Source organism: Neltuma alba, unplaced genomic scaffold, assembly GCF_004799145.2.
Source record: "Neltuma alba isolate B1F8T4 unplaced genomic scaffold, ASM479914v2 tig00012201_pilon, whole genome shotgun sequence".
In the NCBI taxonomy this organism is placed as follows: domain Eukaryota; kingdom Viridiplantae; phylum Streptophyta; class Magnoliopsida; order Fabales; family Fabaceae; genus Neltuma; species Neltuma alba.
Genome location: NW_021636740.1, coordinates 371,228 through 386,188, shown reverse-complemented (window position 1 = coordinate 386,188; position 14,961 = coordinate 371,228). Strand labels below are relative to the sequence as shown.

Here is a 14,961-nt window from a genome sequence, read left to right as displayed (position 1 = left end):
TGGTAAGAAAAACTGCAAGAATACCAACACCCTTCTAAAACTGGGAAATATTGCTAACTCAAATCCCATTCATTCTCGAATAACTCTTTACTAATGCCGCACAAAAAACTAAATTGCAATCCCGAGGTTACTTAGCTCAACGACATCCACCAAGACTACAAGAACTGCGAACTAGTAGATAACACCTTCCAGCAATCTTCTCAAATCTGATACCTGAATTGTTCTAAGCTATGATTATAATATTGAGAATTTTTCTTCAAAAAAAAAAATATCAACCAAAAGAATGCCATCCAAAGGAAAAAAGAAAGAACTTTCTTGATCCTTCTCACCACTTACCACCGAAACAGAGAAGCCAGACTCGAGCAGGATTAGAAATCTACTAACTTCTTCAGCGTGTACTGTCCAAACAAGAAAAACATATATTTTGGCTTTGGAGAAAAAGACATAACAAATTTCTGTCTACCAATATATTCTTTATGCTGTAAATAAACTCAACTACACAACTCCTTACCCTTCGAAGCCCACATAAGTGATTAAGGTGAAATTAGTCATTAGATTGTTAGTGTGCAACCAAAATGCTTTTCTGGTTGAACCAGAGAGACTACGACCAATTCTTCACTTCATGTGTGTGTGTGTGTGTGTTCATCAAACGACCCAAAATTCAGGAATAAGCTTAAGAATATCATAACTCACAGCAGTACGGCACAATCGGAGGATGCAGTTCAGATCAACATCTATACAAGACAACCGGCAAGGCAGTTGTCTTAACAGAAATAGTATCATATAACTTGGCAAGGCTTATTCTTGTGCTCCTTTAGATGCATGTGTGCGTTTAAATTTAATTATAGCTGCACGATGAACTTACATATCCATTGGACAAAGAGACAAGCAACAAATTCTTCAGCAAGCATTTGTTTTTCCTCAAGGCTGAGTTTTTCGCATTCATTACAATTAAACGGACCCCGACGAAGATAGAATGTATGCCCGCAAATCCACATTTTGAGACGAATAAGCTGTATCAACGATCCATTGATGCGAATCAACAGAGAAAGCCCTTATGAAGTTTCAAACATATCGTAACCAAGATAATCAACCAAAAAGAGAATGTTGGACAAGCAAAAATACCACTGACACAATAGTAGTCAAAATTTGAAAATTAATGAAAAAGAACACACACATTGAAAGAAATGGTATCCATCCATTATAACACACGAAAAGAGAGTTATACACTCCAAACCCTGATTGACTCGCTAATTGCCAATCATGAGAGGACTCAATCCCGATTCTTCAAGCGCTCCGCCCGCTGATTCAACTGCTCAATCTTAACAACGAGATTGGTGACGGAGTAGAGGAGCCAATAGAAGACCAAAGCGGCGGCAATGAGGAGGGCATTGCGCTGGCTCTTCATGATGGACTTCTGGTGTCGGAGGTACTCCGTTTGGGTGCAGGAGTCAGCCTCGCAACTAGGGCGAGTCTCGTACTTCCAGTAGATATCCATGAGCAAGAAGAGGCAAAACGGGACGACGGAGAGGAAGGGCTTGAGCAAATTTCGGGTCACGGCGATCAAACCTTTACGGAGGCCGTCGAGGCCAGGAACGGTGAGGAGGAGCACCATAATGGCCTCGGCGGCGGCGGCGTATCCAAGCACAACCCATTCGAGCGCCATGGGAACACTGATGTTTGTTCTGTGCGACAGATCTGCGATGCAATGACAGTTCTTGGGGGAAAGACCGACGCTTTTGGTTCTTTACTTCGTTCGGGAGAAGGAAATGCCGCCTTTCTTAGGAGACAAGTTGTCCTCTGGGGTCAGACGAGCGAAACGACACGTACCGCTACACGTGGGAGACTCAAATTTCATGTGTTGCCTTTCCTTAGCCGCGTAGTGCTCACATAAATTTAATTTTAAGCCTTTTTATTTGACCAAAAAATTTAAGCTGCAGACTTTGCCCAAAAATATATCCAAGCTTCTCCTTGGCCCAAAAAAAAAAAACAGTTAAGCTAATACACAAGTTTCGTCATTAGTAAAATTATTGATATTAGTTTCCTATAATAATTTAACTAATTAAAAGGACCTACAAATTACTTATACATATAATGTATTTAATCTTAAAATAATGAAACTTTCCCCAACAATAATTTTTAATTTGAGGTGGTTCGTTATCAATTTGAACGTATTAAAAATGTATGAGTATATAATTTACAATTCACGTAGAATTCCGGGGTAAAAAAAAAAAATCATGTATAATTTATTATCTTGTCTTTTTAGAAATCAGGTTTTCTCATAATTAATAGGGAAATATTTCGTGCATTATACAAAATAATATTATTTTCGGATATTTTAAAATTGATATTCACAAGTTCAAACTTGTCAGGCTGTTCTTCAAATTTTTTGATACAACTGTCTATTCTTCCAAATTTCCACTAGAACAAACAACTTTGTAGAGGCTTGGGTCCACTTGGAAACTTAGCCTGAAGAATGCATACTCAGTGCCCGATGTTGCCCTAGCCCAACTTATTGTTTGGGTTTTTGCATTTTGCTTTCACATATTTAGTACGTGATATTGATTTAGACAAAATTGCTTTTACCAAGAGAATACTTGTGCTTATCCAAAAAAAAAAAGAAAAGAAGAAGAAGTGAATGGTCTTTCATCATTCATATGATCATAAAGGAAACTAACTAATCACGCCTAACTAACTCTCTCGCTTCTTTCAACATATTGAACAAAAATGTGCGGCCTCTTGCAATTCCTGTTTAAAAAAGTCTGTTTGAAACAACTTATAGGCTATTTATTTGATAATAATTTAAGAAAAATAAAATAAGTATATAAGAAGAGTTTTGTTTTGACTTACACAAACGTGCTTATAAGTACTTATAATCATGATTCCAAATGGCCTCTTAGTGTAACTATGTATAGAACTTGACTCTCATAATCTTGCAAACACTAGAGCTTCAGCCTCTCACAGTTTTCCAAATGTTTTTTAATAAGCACATACATTTTTTTTATTATAGGTAATTTTATTTGAGATATTATCAAACACTAAATGTGAACACATATTCCGATAAATATTTTAACATTTCTTAGCCATCTCGCAAATCCAATAAACTGGCTGAACTGGAAGTAAATGTGTGGGACAAATTTTACAGGGGAGTAGGTTGCTCTATCAAAGGAGGAAGCACATGTAATGTCTGGTGGGACGTGTGGCTACCAATGGAAGAACCTCTTATTCATTATGTGGACCGAAATATCCATCTCCTTACAGGAAAGTCATAGTATAATGATAATGGTTGACGATTGACTTCATATTAAACAAGCTTCCAATAATTGACAGTGCCTATTAGATTAACGAGGGGAAAGTCACTTTATAGGCTTCAATAATGAAGGCACCTTTGCATGATTGTTTATTTGTTTGTTTACATAATTGTTGTAAAATTTAATTTACACTGTTGTGCATGCGCGCGCGTGTGTTTTGTGAGGATTTTTCTCTTGGTCTTTTAATATCGCCACCACAACAACACACAGCATGCACTACAACCGGTCAACGTTAGGGTTTAGGTTTTGTTGCCCTCTACTACTTATCCCCATCCTCATTTTCTCTTCAACCTTTTGTTTTTTGTTTTGTCCAAATATACCTGTTGGTGGTGGTAGATATATTAAGCAGAAGATATTTTTTTTTCTTTTATATTATTTACATACAAAAAATTGATCATTTAAGTACGTAATAAGAATGAGTGTGTTAAAACTCAGATTGGGAGGAAGATGAAAGGGAGAATAATGAGAACCCTACAAGTTTATATAATTGGGGTATCTCACATTATCCAATTTTTGGTGTTGACTGATAGGAACCTATTCTCCTAACCTCACAGATCGCTAGCTATACTCTTAATTACAAGCTAAGATTGTTTGCGAAGTTATATGCAGTACTTGCCATAATAACAACCTCACAACCTCGACTCAATGAGATTAGAACCTATATGAGAGTGTCAAAGGCTTTGTAACTTGGTGATACTGACTCTCTCTTGTAAGTGGGAGATTGTGCATTCTATCCCACTTGTAACTTCAAGCTATTAGTACCTGCCTCTCTAATTAAAAAAAAAAAATCATATGGAGGTGTGTATATAGACTTTGTTTTATATATATATATATATATATATATATATTATATGGTTTTAACCATAGAAACTAGTTAATTGAAGAGCTTGTTTTGATCTGAACTATAATATATTAATTTTCTTTGTTTTTCTCATCTATTATTTTTTTCCAAACTACATAAAATTATTGCCCTGCAAAGTTGAACAGCAATTGTATGATTAAAAGGAGGGGTACTTTAAAAAAAAAGATTTTTTTTTTACAAATAACCAATTTATTAATTATTTTTTATTTATGTAAATTAATTAAATAGCGGAAAAAGTATATTATTATTGATATTGATGTATATCATTGATACAACATTTAAGGGCAGTACAAGTGACTCATACATACAAGGTTTCTATTGTCATCACTTGCCCCTCCCTCACATGTCGATGAACACGATTGCGGTTTCGATTGACTGTCACTGGGATGCCCAGTTGGGCCTACACCAGAATCCGGCCGACAAATTGATCGTAAATCAAGCTGAACTATTGGGGGAGGGGGTTTGTTATGCGCAGGATTTTCTCTTCTAGTTCCCCCCTGCAGGTGATTAATCAAATTTTTAATTAGAAAAATTAAAAAGGATAAAAATTGGGTGTAATATACATAAGGGGAATTAAGGTTAAAAAATATACTACTTTGCTTTTTATGACCTTGGTGAAGGATGAAATGAATGGGGTGAGCACAGCCGTCACTGCTACAACGCCAACTATTATTGTCTGCGTCTTCTGAAGTCCATCACTGTTCTTACTTTTACGCTTACCTACACATTACAATTCATATATCAATTAATTAGATTTCTTTGTTCATAACAAATTTAAAATTACGCATCATACAAGGGATAATTTCAAACTGATTAAATATGATTAATCTTAATAATCAGGAAAAGACGACGTCGCAAATGATGAGGATGCTCTGTACCAAAATACCTACCTTTTTGTGTTGTGACTGCAAGCGGCCCTTTCATTGGAAAAATGGCACTATCATTCTTGCTTTATTTGATATTTTGATTTGATTTGATTGTTTATTTTCATTCATATTACTGTATTAAAAAAAAATACAAAACCACCACTATTCATGGTGGCAGAGCCGCTTACCGTTTTCATCGGGCGAGTAATCTCCACCTTCGGAGTAGCACGCATAGCACTTGGCCAAGCCTACCCGACCCCACTGAGCGGGCCCACACTCTTCTCTTAGCCGTCCGATCGCATTTGAGAGGCAATCCTGACAATCGGTCGCACTCAAATCCCCTACGCACTGCGCTATACCCTGCAAATTCCCCAAGCTAGTCGTTCTAAATGCCTTGTACACCCCATCGGACGTCTCCAAATATGACAGCACAGCATCTCTTCGAGTCAACCCATCCGAAGTAAACGCAGTGGAAGGCCCACATTTCTTAACGACCAAAGTCTTGTCCTCGACGCCCAAGAACTCGGAATCATCATACATAACGAAACAACCGTCGAGCTGCAAGGCGCCGCCTGTGGAGTCGGGGCAGATGGTGCCAAGCTGGGAGACAGCCTGGGCAACACAGCGGGAGCATTCGATAGCGACAAGGTCACCGCGACACTGGAAAAGGCCGTAGATGGGGGTGTTTTGTGTGGAGGAGGAAGGGACGGTGAGGTTGTTGTAGGAGGAGATCATGGCGCCGTTGACGATGGAAGTGAGAAGGGAGCTGACGGCAGACCCATAGGCAGAGCCCGGCATGAACTTAGCCTGAGAGCAACTGCTATAGACGAAAGCCTGGGTGGAGGAGGAGGAGGAAGACGTTGGGGTTGCGAAGGATATGAGTAGCAGAAGAGGAGGAAGAAGAAGAAGCAGAGAAGGAAAGTGAGAAGAGAGCATTGACATGGTCGTGCGTGGTGGTGAGAATGCGTGAGTGAGATGGGCAGAGGAAGAGGAGCAAGTAGGCCTTTTTTATAGATAACATGATCGAAATAGCAATATGTGTGTGTGGGTATGCTTCTGTACGTAATAATGATTATATGATGTCTTTGAAGAGAATTCAAGCATAACAGTGTTGATTAGAATAGTACTCTCAGCCCTCCCTAGCTATCAGATGCAAACTTTACTTATGCCAAAAGGGGTCTTAAAAGAAATTGAGAAAATATGTCGAGATTTCTTTTGGAGCCAAAGCATAGAAGGGAGGAAACTACACCTAATTAGGTGGGATCAAGTTAGATGGGGGACTCGGTATTAAGGACTTGCACACTCAAAACACAGCCTTTATCATGAAATTTTGTTGGGGGGTCCTCACAAAACCAAATGCTCTATGGGTACAATACCTTAAAGGTAAGTATGGGTGTGGAAATTCTTCTGGGTACCCGATGGCTTGTAAAAAACAAAATGCTTCCAGAGTTTGGCTGAGGATAGCAAATGTGTGGGACAAATTTTACAAGGGAGTAGGTTGCTCTGTCAAAGGGGGGAGCACATGTAATGTCTGGTGGGACGTGTGGCTACCAATGGAAGAACCTCTTATTCATTATGTGGACCGAAACATCCATCTCCTTACAGGAAAGTCATAGTATAATGATAATGGTTGACGATTGACTTCATATTAAATGACGAGGGCACCTTTGCATGATTGTTTGTTTGTTTACATAATTGTTGTAAAATTTAATTTACGTTGTTGAGTGTGTGTGGGGTGCGAGGATTTTTGTCTTGGGTCTTTTGATGTTGCCACCACAACAACACATGGGCCTTTGATGTTGCCACCACAACAACACACAACACTACCACCCGATCGACATGCACGTTAGGGTTTACACTTTTTTGCCCTTTACTACTTATCCCATCCTTATTTTCTCTTCAACCTTTCGTTTTTTTTCCCCCCAAATATACCTGTTTTGTGGTGGTAGATATGCAAGTAGAAGATATTTCTTTCTTTGATATTATTTACATACAAAAAATTAATCATTTAAGTACGTAATAAGAATGAGTGTGTCAAAATGAAAGGGAGAATAATGAGAACCCTACAAGTTTATATAATTGGGGTATCTCACATTGTCCCATTTTTGGTGTTGACTGATAGGAACCTCTTCTCCCAACATCACGAATCGCTAGCTATACGCTTCATTACAAGCTAAGATTGTTTACAAAGTGATGTGCAGTACTCGCCATAATAACAACCTCGATTCAATGAGACTAGAATCTGTGGGAGAGTCAAAGGCTTTGTAACTTAGTGATATTGACGCTCTCCTATAAGTGAGAAATTGCGCATTCTATTCCACTTGTAACTTCAAACTATTAGGACTGGCCTCTTTAATTTAAAAAAAAAAAATCATATGGAGGTGTGTGCATCGACTTTGTTATATATATATATATATATATATATATTCTATATGGTCTTAACTATAGAAACCAATTAATTGAAGAGTTTGTTTTGATCTTAACTATAATATATTAATTTTCTTTGTTTTTCTCATCTATTATTTTTTCAAACTACCCCAATAATAAAATTATTGTACTGCAAAGTTGAATGGCAATTGTATGATTAAAAGGAGGGTTTCTTTTTTTTAAAAAAAAAGATTTTTGGTGCAAATAACTAATTTATTAATTATTTTTAATTTATGTAGATTAATTAACTAGCGGAAAAAGTATATTAGTATTGATATTGATGTATATCATTGGTACAACATTTTAGGGCAGTACAAGTGACGGATATAAACAAGGTTTCTATTGTCATCAATTGCATGTTCATTTCCACATAATCCAAAGCCTCTCTCATATGTCGATGAATATGATTGCGATTTCAATGGACTAACTATGGAAAACCAAGTTGGGCCTACACCGGAATCCAGCCCACTAATTGTTCTCAAATAAGGACCGACGACTTTTTTTTTTCAAAAAGAAAAAAAAACTATCCATTTATTCATAAACTTTCAAGTCACTAAATTACAAAATCATTAATTGAGGATGCAAATGATCCAAATGAAACCCAACACCATTATTCAACAATTCATGTACATATATTAGTTTTGATGAAAGAATCTGTAAAATTAGAGGGTAGTGTTGGAAGAGTGGTCCTTTTTCATTTGATGAAACAAGGTACCATCATAAACAACTCTCACTGTTTCTTTGCGTAGCAAACCATTCTTGTCTTTGCACAGATAATGCAGAAGTGTCCACTCTACATAGCTACCAACCCTGTAGTAAATGACAAAAAGGTTAATTGATTAATGATGAGTCATTACCATCCACAGTAATCCTTAGGATCTTTGTTTGCCTTGAACATGGCCGACACTTCATCCGATGTTAAAGCATTTGGGTGGTATATACGTACATATGTAAACAAGATTGGCGATTGAATGAGAAATGCTGTCCAAATAAACAGAGTAAAGAATCATAGCTATCACTTTATGTACATATTGATCATGTCCTAAATGGAAAATATTGCATCAATATTACAAGCAAGGGAAGAGAACATCTCAAAAAACTAGCGTATGGAGGTCGAGCTTCATAAATTTGCCTCATTTCTCTTGTGATATTTCTCAATATGAGACTTGTAACAATACACTCTGCCTTCAACACTTCTAATGAAAGCACTAACATTACGAGCACAAATTTAAAAGATTAGCCTATTAGATGATAGAATCTTTTGAACTTATAAACCACTTCATCATGTGAGTAGATAATTTGAAAATTATCAAAAAGAATAAATGTTTAGAAGAACAACGCACACGAACCTTCTTTGAGAATCATAAACACCGGAGTCGCTCCCATGTTTGCCTCCTTGGACATTTCTAACTCCAATTGGTAAAAACAGAGAAGGACATTTTCCCCGCACCATTCATCAATAAGATGCCCGCTTGATTGTCACTTACCGACATCAACATCTCCTTCTATTCAAATACAACCACGTTGAGAACTATGCTAGAAAAGAAAAGATAGAGAAAGTTACGGGGCGAGTTTTCTGACTGAGAGCCAAATGGAGGAAAAGTGAAAATGCAGAAGACAAGAAGATGCCGCAAGCAATTGCACGAAGCCCTGCAATCAGAAGATTCAATACGATAACTGTTAGTGAATATTCCTCCGTCTACAAATTCTTGTTTGGTTTCAGAGAAAACAATGGAAATATATACACCTCGGAAAGTCTCCCAGGAGTAGAAGACGCCGTCTTGGTTCCTGTCGAAGAAGTAAGCGTGCTTTTGCAGAAAGTTTTGGTGGGGCTCAGTAATTGAATCTGATACTGCCGCATGAAAACCTGCAGGAGTATCAATTTGAAGGTGAAAATGGAGTAATTAAAGTATATTGCCAAGTCAAAGAAGAGAAGTAAAGATACCCTCTTGATTGTTACTTTCAATGGAAGCCATGGCCGATTGGCTGAGATGAGTGAGAGAGATCAGGGAGGGAAGTGATTTGTGAGGGAAGAGAAGAAAGAGTGGGCATATTTATAGTGAAGGAACATGTTGTTGGCTCCAAATACTCCATTCACATAGGCAAGAGAGAAACGTGAGACCAACTGATGTGTTTCTATCTATCTATTTATTTATGAGCATGATTGTTTTACAATTTTTTTTGGTGCCAAAGATTGTTTTATGAATTAACTCCAATTGTTATTTCATTTCATTTTTTTTAGTGTTTCATGTTTTTGTATTGATATACACGATGATTATTTTTTGCAAACAATTATGAGTTTGTAAAATATCGAATTTACTTTAATAAGTCATTAGGTAGATAGTGATACTATGTGAAAAAAATTATGGTAGTTTAAATAAAGTATATTATATTATGAAATATACTAAACATATCTATAATAAGGACTGGAATGAATGAAAAAATAATAGCACTTTGGTAATAAGCCCAACAGACATGAAATTCTTAGAAAATAGAATTCGTTACGGAATATAAGTCCGTAAAATGATACCTAAATCCTTTTAATAGTCCCAAGAATAAATAAGATAATGAATGTAAAGACATATGCGTAGTAAATATAGATAGTACCATTTTATAAAATAAAAAAATTGCCATAAAGTCCCACCTTAAATATAAAAAGTCTTTTGAAATTATCAAATTATTCTGAAATTTCAAAAGACCTCGTTCTAAGATATTTTACTTGTTTAATTATTAATTTATCCTTGTCTTTTTTTTTAAAATGTGTATTTATAACTGAAAAAGTAGTTGTTAACAACTTAGAATATAACGATTAACAACTATTGTGACAGGTATTGACAACTTATGTATTACATTTTTGTGATACGTTGAAAAAATTTATTGTTAATACCTATCGCGATAGTTGTCAATCATTGCATTTTAAGTTGTTAACGACCACTCTTTCAATTATCAATACATATTTAAAAAAATAAAGACAAATTAGTAATTAAACAAGTGGGATCTCTAACAATCTCCCTTGGAACTTCATATTAATTTGATGATTTCAAATAACTTTTTTGTATTTAATTCTTTTAAGCGAGACCTCATTACAATTTTTTTTTATACTATTTAGTTTTAATTATAAAATTTTATTTATAGTCTATAAATGATGACATACAGGATATGAAGTAGTAATAATTCTCTAGATGAACACGCCGAGCGGACACACGAAATGAGAGGCAGAGATATGACCTCGAGCGGCGAGACTCTCAAAGGAAAGTTCTCTTTCGTGGTCGCTATGTTGTGTGTGATTGTTCCTTAATTAGTGTGCTTTTTTCAAACAACCAAAGAAAACGTTTTAGGTGAATCAGATTCTAGGCCTCATTAAAATCGAGACATTGGCAGAAATCATGATTTTTAGCTAAACACCGAAGTCTAAAAGCAGTCATTAAGTAATCACAGTCTGGTCCTAACAAATACTTGCACTTTTCGTGTGTGTCTGTGTTTTGTACCTAATTAATAAGGAAATGTTTCGCTTATTATATAACATGATATTATTTTCAGATATTTTAAAATTGGTATTCATGCGTTTAAATTGTCAAGCTGTTCTTAAAAATCTCCACTATAAAGTATATCTTTGGAGAGGATTGGACCCACTCGGAAACTCAGCCCAAAAAATGCATAGTCAGAAATGAAATTCGGCCCAACTTATTGCTTGGGCTTTTGCATTTTTCCTTTCATGAACCATTTTGGAAGTGACAGGCCTTTCATCGTTCATAAGATCATAAAAGTAATTAACTAATCACGCCTAACCCTCTCGTTTCTTTCACCATATTGAACAAAAAAGTGCGGCCTGCTGTAGTTTCTGTTGAAAAGGACCCAAATGACATGTAAGCAATTTTTTAAACGAAAATAATAAAAAAATCTGAAAATTATTAAATCTCAAATCAGGTTCAGTAACACTTTATTTGATATTAACAACACTAAATTTGTAAATGACAACAAATTTTTATTGGCATTCCTTATTTGACATTTAGTAATTTTCAACTTTTTTTTATCATTTTTTTATTTCTTAATCATGATTTACCAAAAATGACATGAGAAGAATTTTCTCTTTACTTATGTTAAACATATTTATAAGTGCTTATGATTATGATTCCACAGGACCTATTAATGTAACTATGTAAAAAAATTGACTCCATACTCTTGTCACCGCCAAAGCTTCTACCCCTCACATTTTTCCAAATCTTTTTTTCATAAACATATACATCTTTGTATTGAAAATAATCCTATTCAAAGTATTATCAGGCACTAAATATGAGTACCTCTTCTGACAAAAATTTTAACTTCCATTAGTCACATTATAAGAAACTAGTTTTTTTTTATTAAATCCAATCATCGTTGTTTATTATCTTGTCTTCTTCGAAATCAGGTTTTCTCATAATTAATAAGGAAATGTTTCCTGTATTATATAAAATAATATTATTTTTAGATATTTTAAAATTGATATTCATATGTTTAAACTTGTCAGGCTGTTCTTCAAATTGTTTTTTTTTCTTGGTAATTCTTCAAACTGTTTTTGATACAACTGTCTATTCTTCAAAATTTCCACTAAAAAACATATCTTTGTAGAGGATTGGGCCCACTTGGAAACTCAGCGTGAAAAGTGCATGCTCATAAATCGAATTCGGCCCAACTTATTGCTTGGACTTTTGCTTTTTACTTTTATATATTTAGTAACCAACAATGACTCACCAACAGGGGTTGGTCCAAGTGGTAAGCGGCTTGGTACCGCTTAAGTGAGGTCTTGAGTGCGAGCCTCAGTGTATGTAGAAATCCCTGTTGGGAGACTCACCCACCACAGCCAGGTGCGTGACGCAGGTCGGATCCAGATGTAGTCGGAGCAAAGCTCTGGTGAACTGGGTGGGCAACCAAAAAAAATAAAATAATGACTCGAATAAAATTATCTATATCAAGAGGATATCTGTACTTACCAAAAAAAAAAGTCTCTCGCTTCTTTCAACACATTGTATGAAAATGTGCAGCTTGTTGCATTTCCTCCTTGAAAAGTCTATTTGGAACAACTTATAAATTATTTTTTTAATTGTAATTTAAGAAAATAAGATAATTATATAAAAAGAGTTTTGTCTTGACTTACAAAAACATACTTATAAGTACTTATAATTGTGATTCCAAATGGCCTCTTAATGTAACTATGTATAGAACTTGACTCTCTCATACTCTTGTAGCCAATAGAGCTTTAGCCTCTTACATTTTTCCAAATAGTTTTTTAATAAGAACATACGTTTTTTTATCAAAGACAATCTTGTTTGAGATATTATCAAACATTAGATATGGACACATCTTCCAATGAAGATTTTAACCTTTGTTAGCCATGTTACGAGGGACTAAATCTTCTGCCAAATCTAATAAATTAGTCGAACTGGAAATATTACGAGAGTGTAATTGTTTTCCACGTGAATTTCTTCTTTATTTTCCGCATGAATTTCTTCTTTATTTACCACCTGCAAGTGATTAATCAAATTCTTAATTAGGAAAATTAAAAAGGATAAAAATTGGGTGCAATATATGTAAGGAAAATTAAGGTTAAAAAATACTTCCTCCATCTCATTTTATAAGCAAAAACTATCGTCTCCCTCTTGTCTCTAAATATAAGCAATATTTATAGGTTGTTTTAAATTTTTGTAGCAAATTTCCTATTTTGTCCTCATTAATTACTTATTTTAATACTCAAAATATTTATTATTTTATTTTCCAAACCATCATCTCTCTATCACACATTCTCTCTTTTCTATAATTCTCTTTATTATAATGATTTTCTTATTCTCTCTCTTATACTCTCTCCCCCCACAAATAAGAGCATCTTGGAGAATTTTTTTTTTAATTTCTACACATTTATTGTCTTTAACTAGTTTTAACTAATATTTTGATATAAACCACAATATTGTTTATTAAAAACACGGAGGGAGTATACCGTTTTGCTTTCGCCCGACTTGGTAAAGAATGAAATGAATATGACGAGCAAAACCACCACTGCTATGATGCCAACTATTATTGCCTGTGTCTTCTGAAATTTATCACCGTTCTTGTTTTTACGCTCACCTACACATTGCAATTCATAAATCAATTAATTAGCTTCCTTTGTTTATAACAAATTTAAAATTACGCATCATACAAGGGATAATTTCAAACTAATTAAATATGATTAATCTTAATAATCAAGAAAAGACTACGTCGCAAATGATGAGGATGCTCTGTACCAAAATACCTACCTTTTTGTGTTGTGACTGCAAGCGGCCCTTTCATTGGAAAAAAAGGCACTATCATTCTTGCCTTATTTGATATTTTGATTTGATTTGATTGTTTATTTTCATCCATATCACTGTATTAAAAAAAAATTACAAAACCACCACCATTCATGGTGGCGGAGCCGCTAACCGTTTTCATCGGGCGAGTAATCTCCACCTTCAGAGTAGCACGCGTAGCACTTGGCCAAGCCTACCCGACCCCACTAAGCGGCCCCACACTCTTCTTTTAGCCGTCCGATCGCATTTGAGAGGCAATCCTAGCAATCGGTCGCACTCAAATCCCCTACGCACTGCGCTATACCCTGCAAATTCCCCAAGCTAGTCGTTCTAAACGCCTTGTGCACCCCATCCAACGTCTCCAAATACGACAGCATAGCATATCTTCGAGTCAACCCATCCGAAGTAAACGCAGTGGAAGGCCCGCATTTCTTAACGACCAAAGTCTTGTCCTCGACGCCCAAGAACTCGGAATCATCATACATAACGAAACAACCGTCGAGCTGCAAGGCGCCGCCTGTGGAGTCGGGGCAGATGGTGCCAAGCTGGGAGACAGCCTGGGCAACACAGCGGGAGCATTCGGCAGCAGCAAGGTCGCCGCGGCACTGGAAAAGGCCGTAGATGGGCTTGTCCTATGAGGAGGAGGAAGGGACGGTGAGGTTGTTGTAGGAGGAGAGCGTGGCGCAGTTGATGATGGAAGTGAGAAGGGAGCTGACGGCGGACTCATAGGCGGAGCCCGGCATGAACTTAGCCTGAGAAATTTAATAATGGAGGCTGGGTCCTCATCCCTTTCACTTCTTTGTCAAGAAAATGACGTTTCTCCTTTTTTTTAAAAAAAAGATTATATTGACTTAATATGGTTGAGTTAGACCAGGTCATCCGCTATGAGAAACATTGTCGCCAATTCAAATGGTAAACGATCAACCTTTTTTTTCCCAAAAGAAAAATCCTTATGTGGGTTAATGGATTGGGCATTAACGATTCGCTCGAAACAAAAGGAAGAGCGAAATCTTAAACTGTAAGAAAATGGTTTCATTCTTCCCGCAGTGATTTGGAAATTGACCAAACTTTTCTGGGGTCCACCAAAATGGGCAAGGAGAGCGATGGCGAATATTTATTCAATCAGGACTGGATTTTTGTGCTCAAAAAGAGCAAATCACAGAGTGGAATTGGGTGAGACAATGGACGCGACA

At 36.0% G+C, this 14,961-nt stretch overlaps 3 protein-coding genes and 1 pseudogene across 3 annotated transcripts; all 4 read right to left on the bottom strand.

Moving 5' to 3' along the window:
• Window positions 1-1,181: 1,181 nt before the first annotated feature.
• Window positions 1,182-1,756, bottom strand: LOC114724899 (uncharacterized). Its single transcript, XM_028911356.1, has one exon. The coding sequence runs from the start codon at window positions 1,664-1,666 to the stop codon at window positions 1,274-1,276; it is 393 nt and encodes a 130-aa protein (XP_028767189.1). The 5' UTR covers window positions 1,667-1,756; the 3' UTR covers window positions 1,182-1,273.
• Window positions 1,757-4,451: 2,695 nt separating this feature from the next.
• On the bottom strand, window positions 4,452-5,981 carry LOC114724824 (plasmodesmata-located protein 6-like). The gene is made up of 3 exons (XM_028911274.1): window positions 5,228-5,981; window positions 4,784-4,893; window positions 4,452-4,670 (listed from the first exon to the last, which is right to left on the bottom strand). Exons 1-3 carry the CDS (start codon window positions 5,979-5,981, stop codon window positions 4,452-4,454), a joined length of 1,083 nt encoding a protein of 360 aa, XP_028767107.1.
• A 2,147-nt stretch (window positions 5,982-8,128) lies between these two features.
• LOC114724823 (probable peroxygenase 4) lies at window positions 8,129-9,442 on the bottom strand. Its single transcript, XM_028911273.1, is given in 7 exon segments — window positions 8,129-8,276; window positions 8,324-8,400; window positions 8,533-8,565; window positions 8,803-8,937; window positions 9,031-9,116; window positions 9,214-9,333; window positions 9,412-9,442. Coding segments are annotated over 7 exon segments (630 nt in total).
• A 3,401-nt stretch (window positions 9,443-12,843) lies between these two features.
• LOC114724821 (plasmodesmata-located protein 6-like) lies at window positions 12,844-14,663 on the bottom strand (annotated as a pseudogene).
• Window positions 14,664-14,961: the final 298 nt, after the last annotated feature.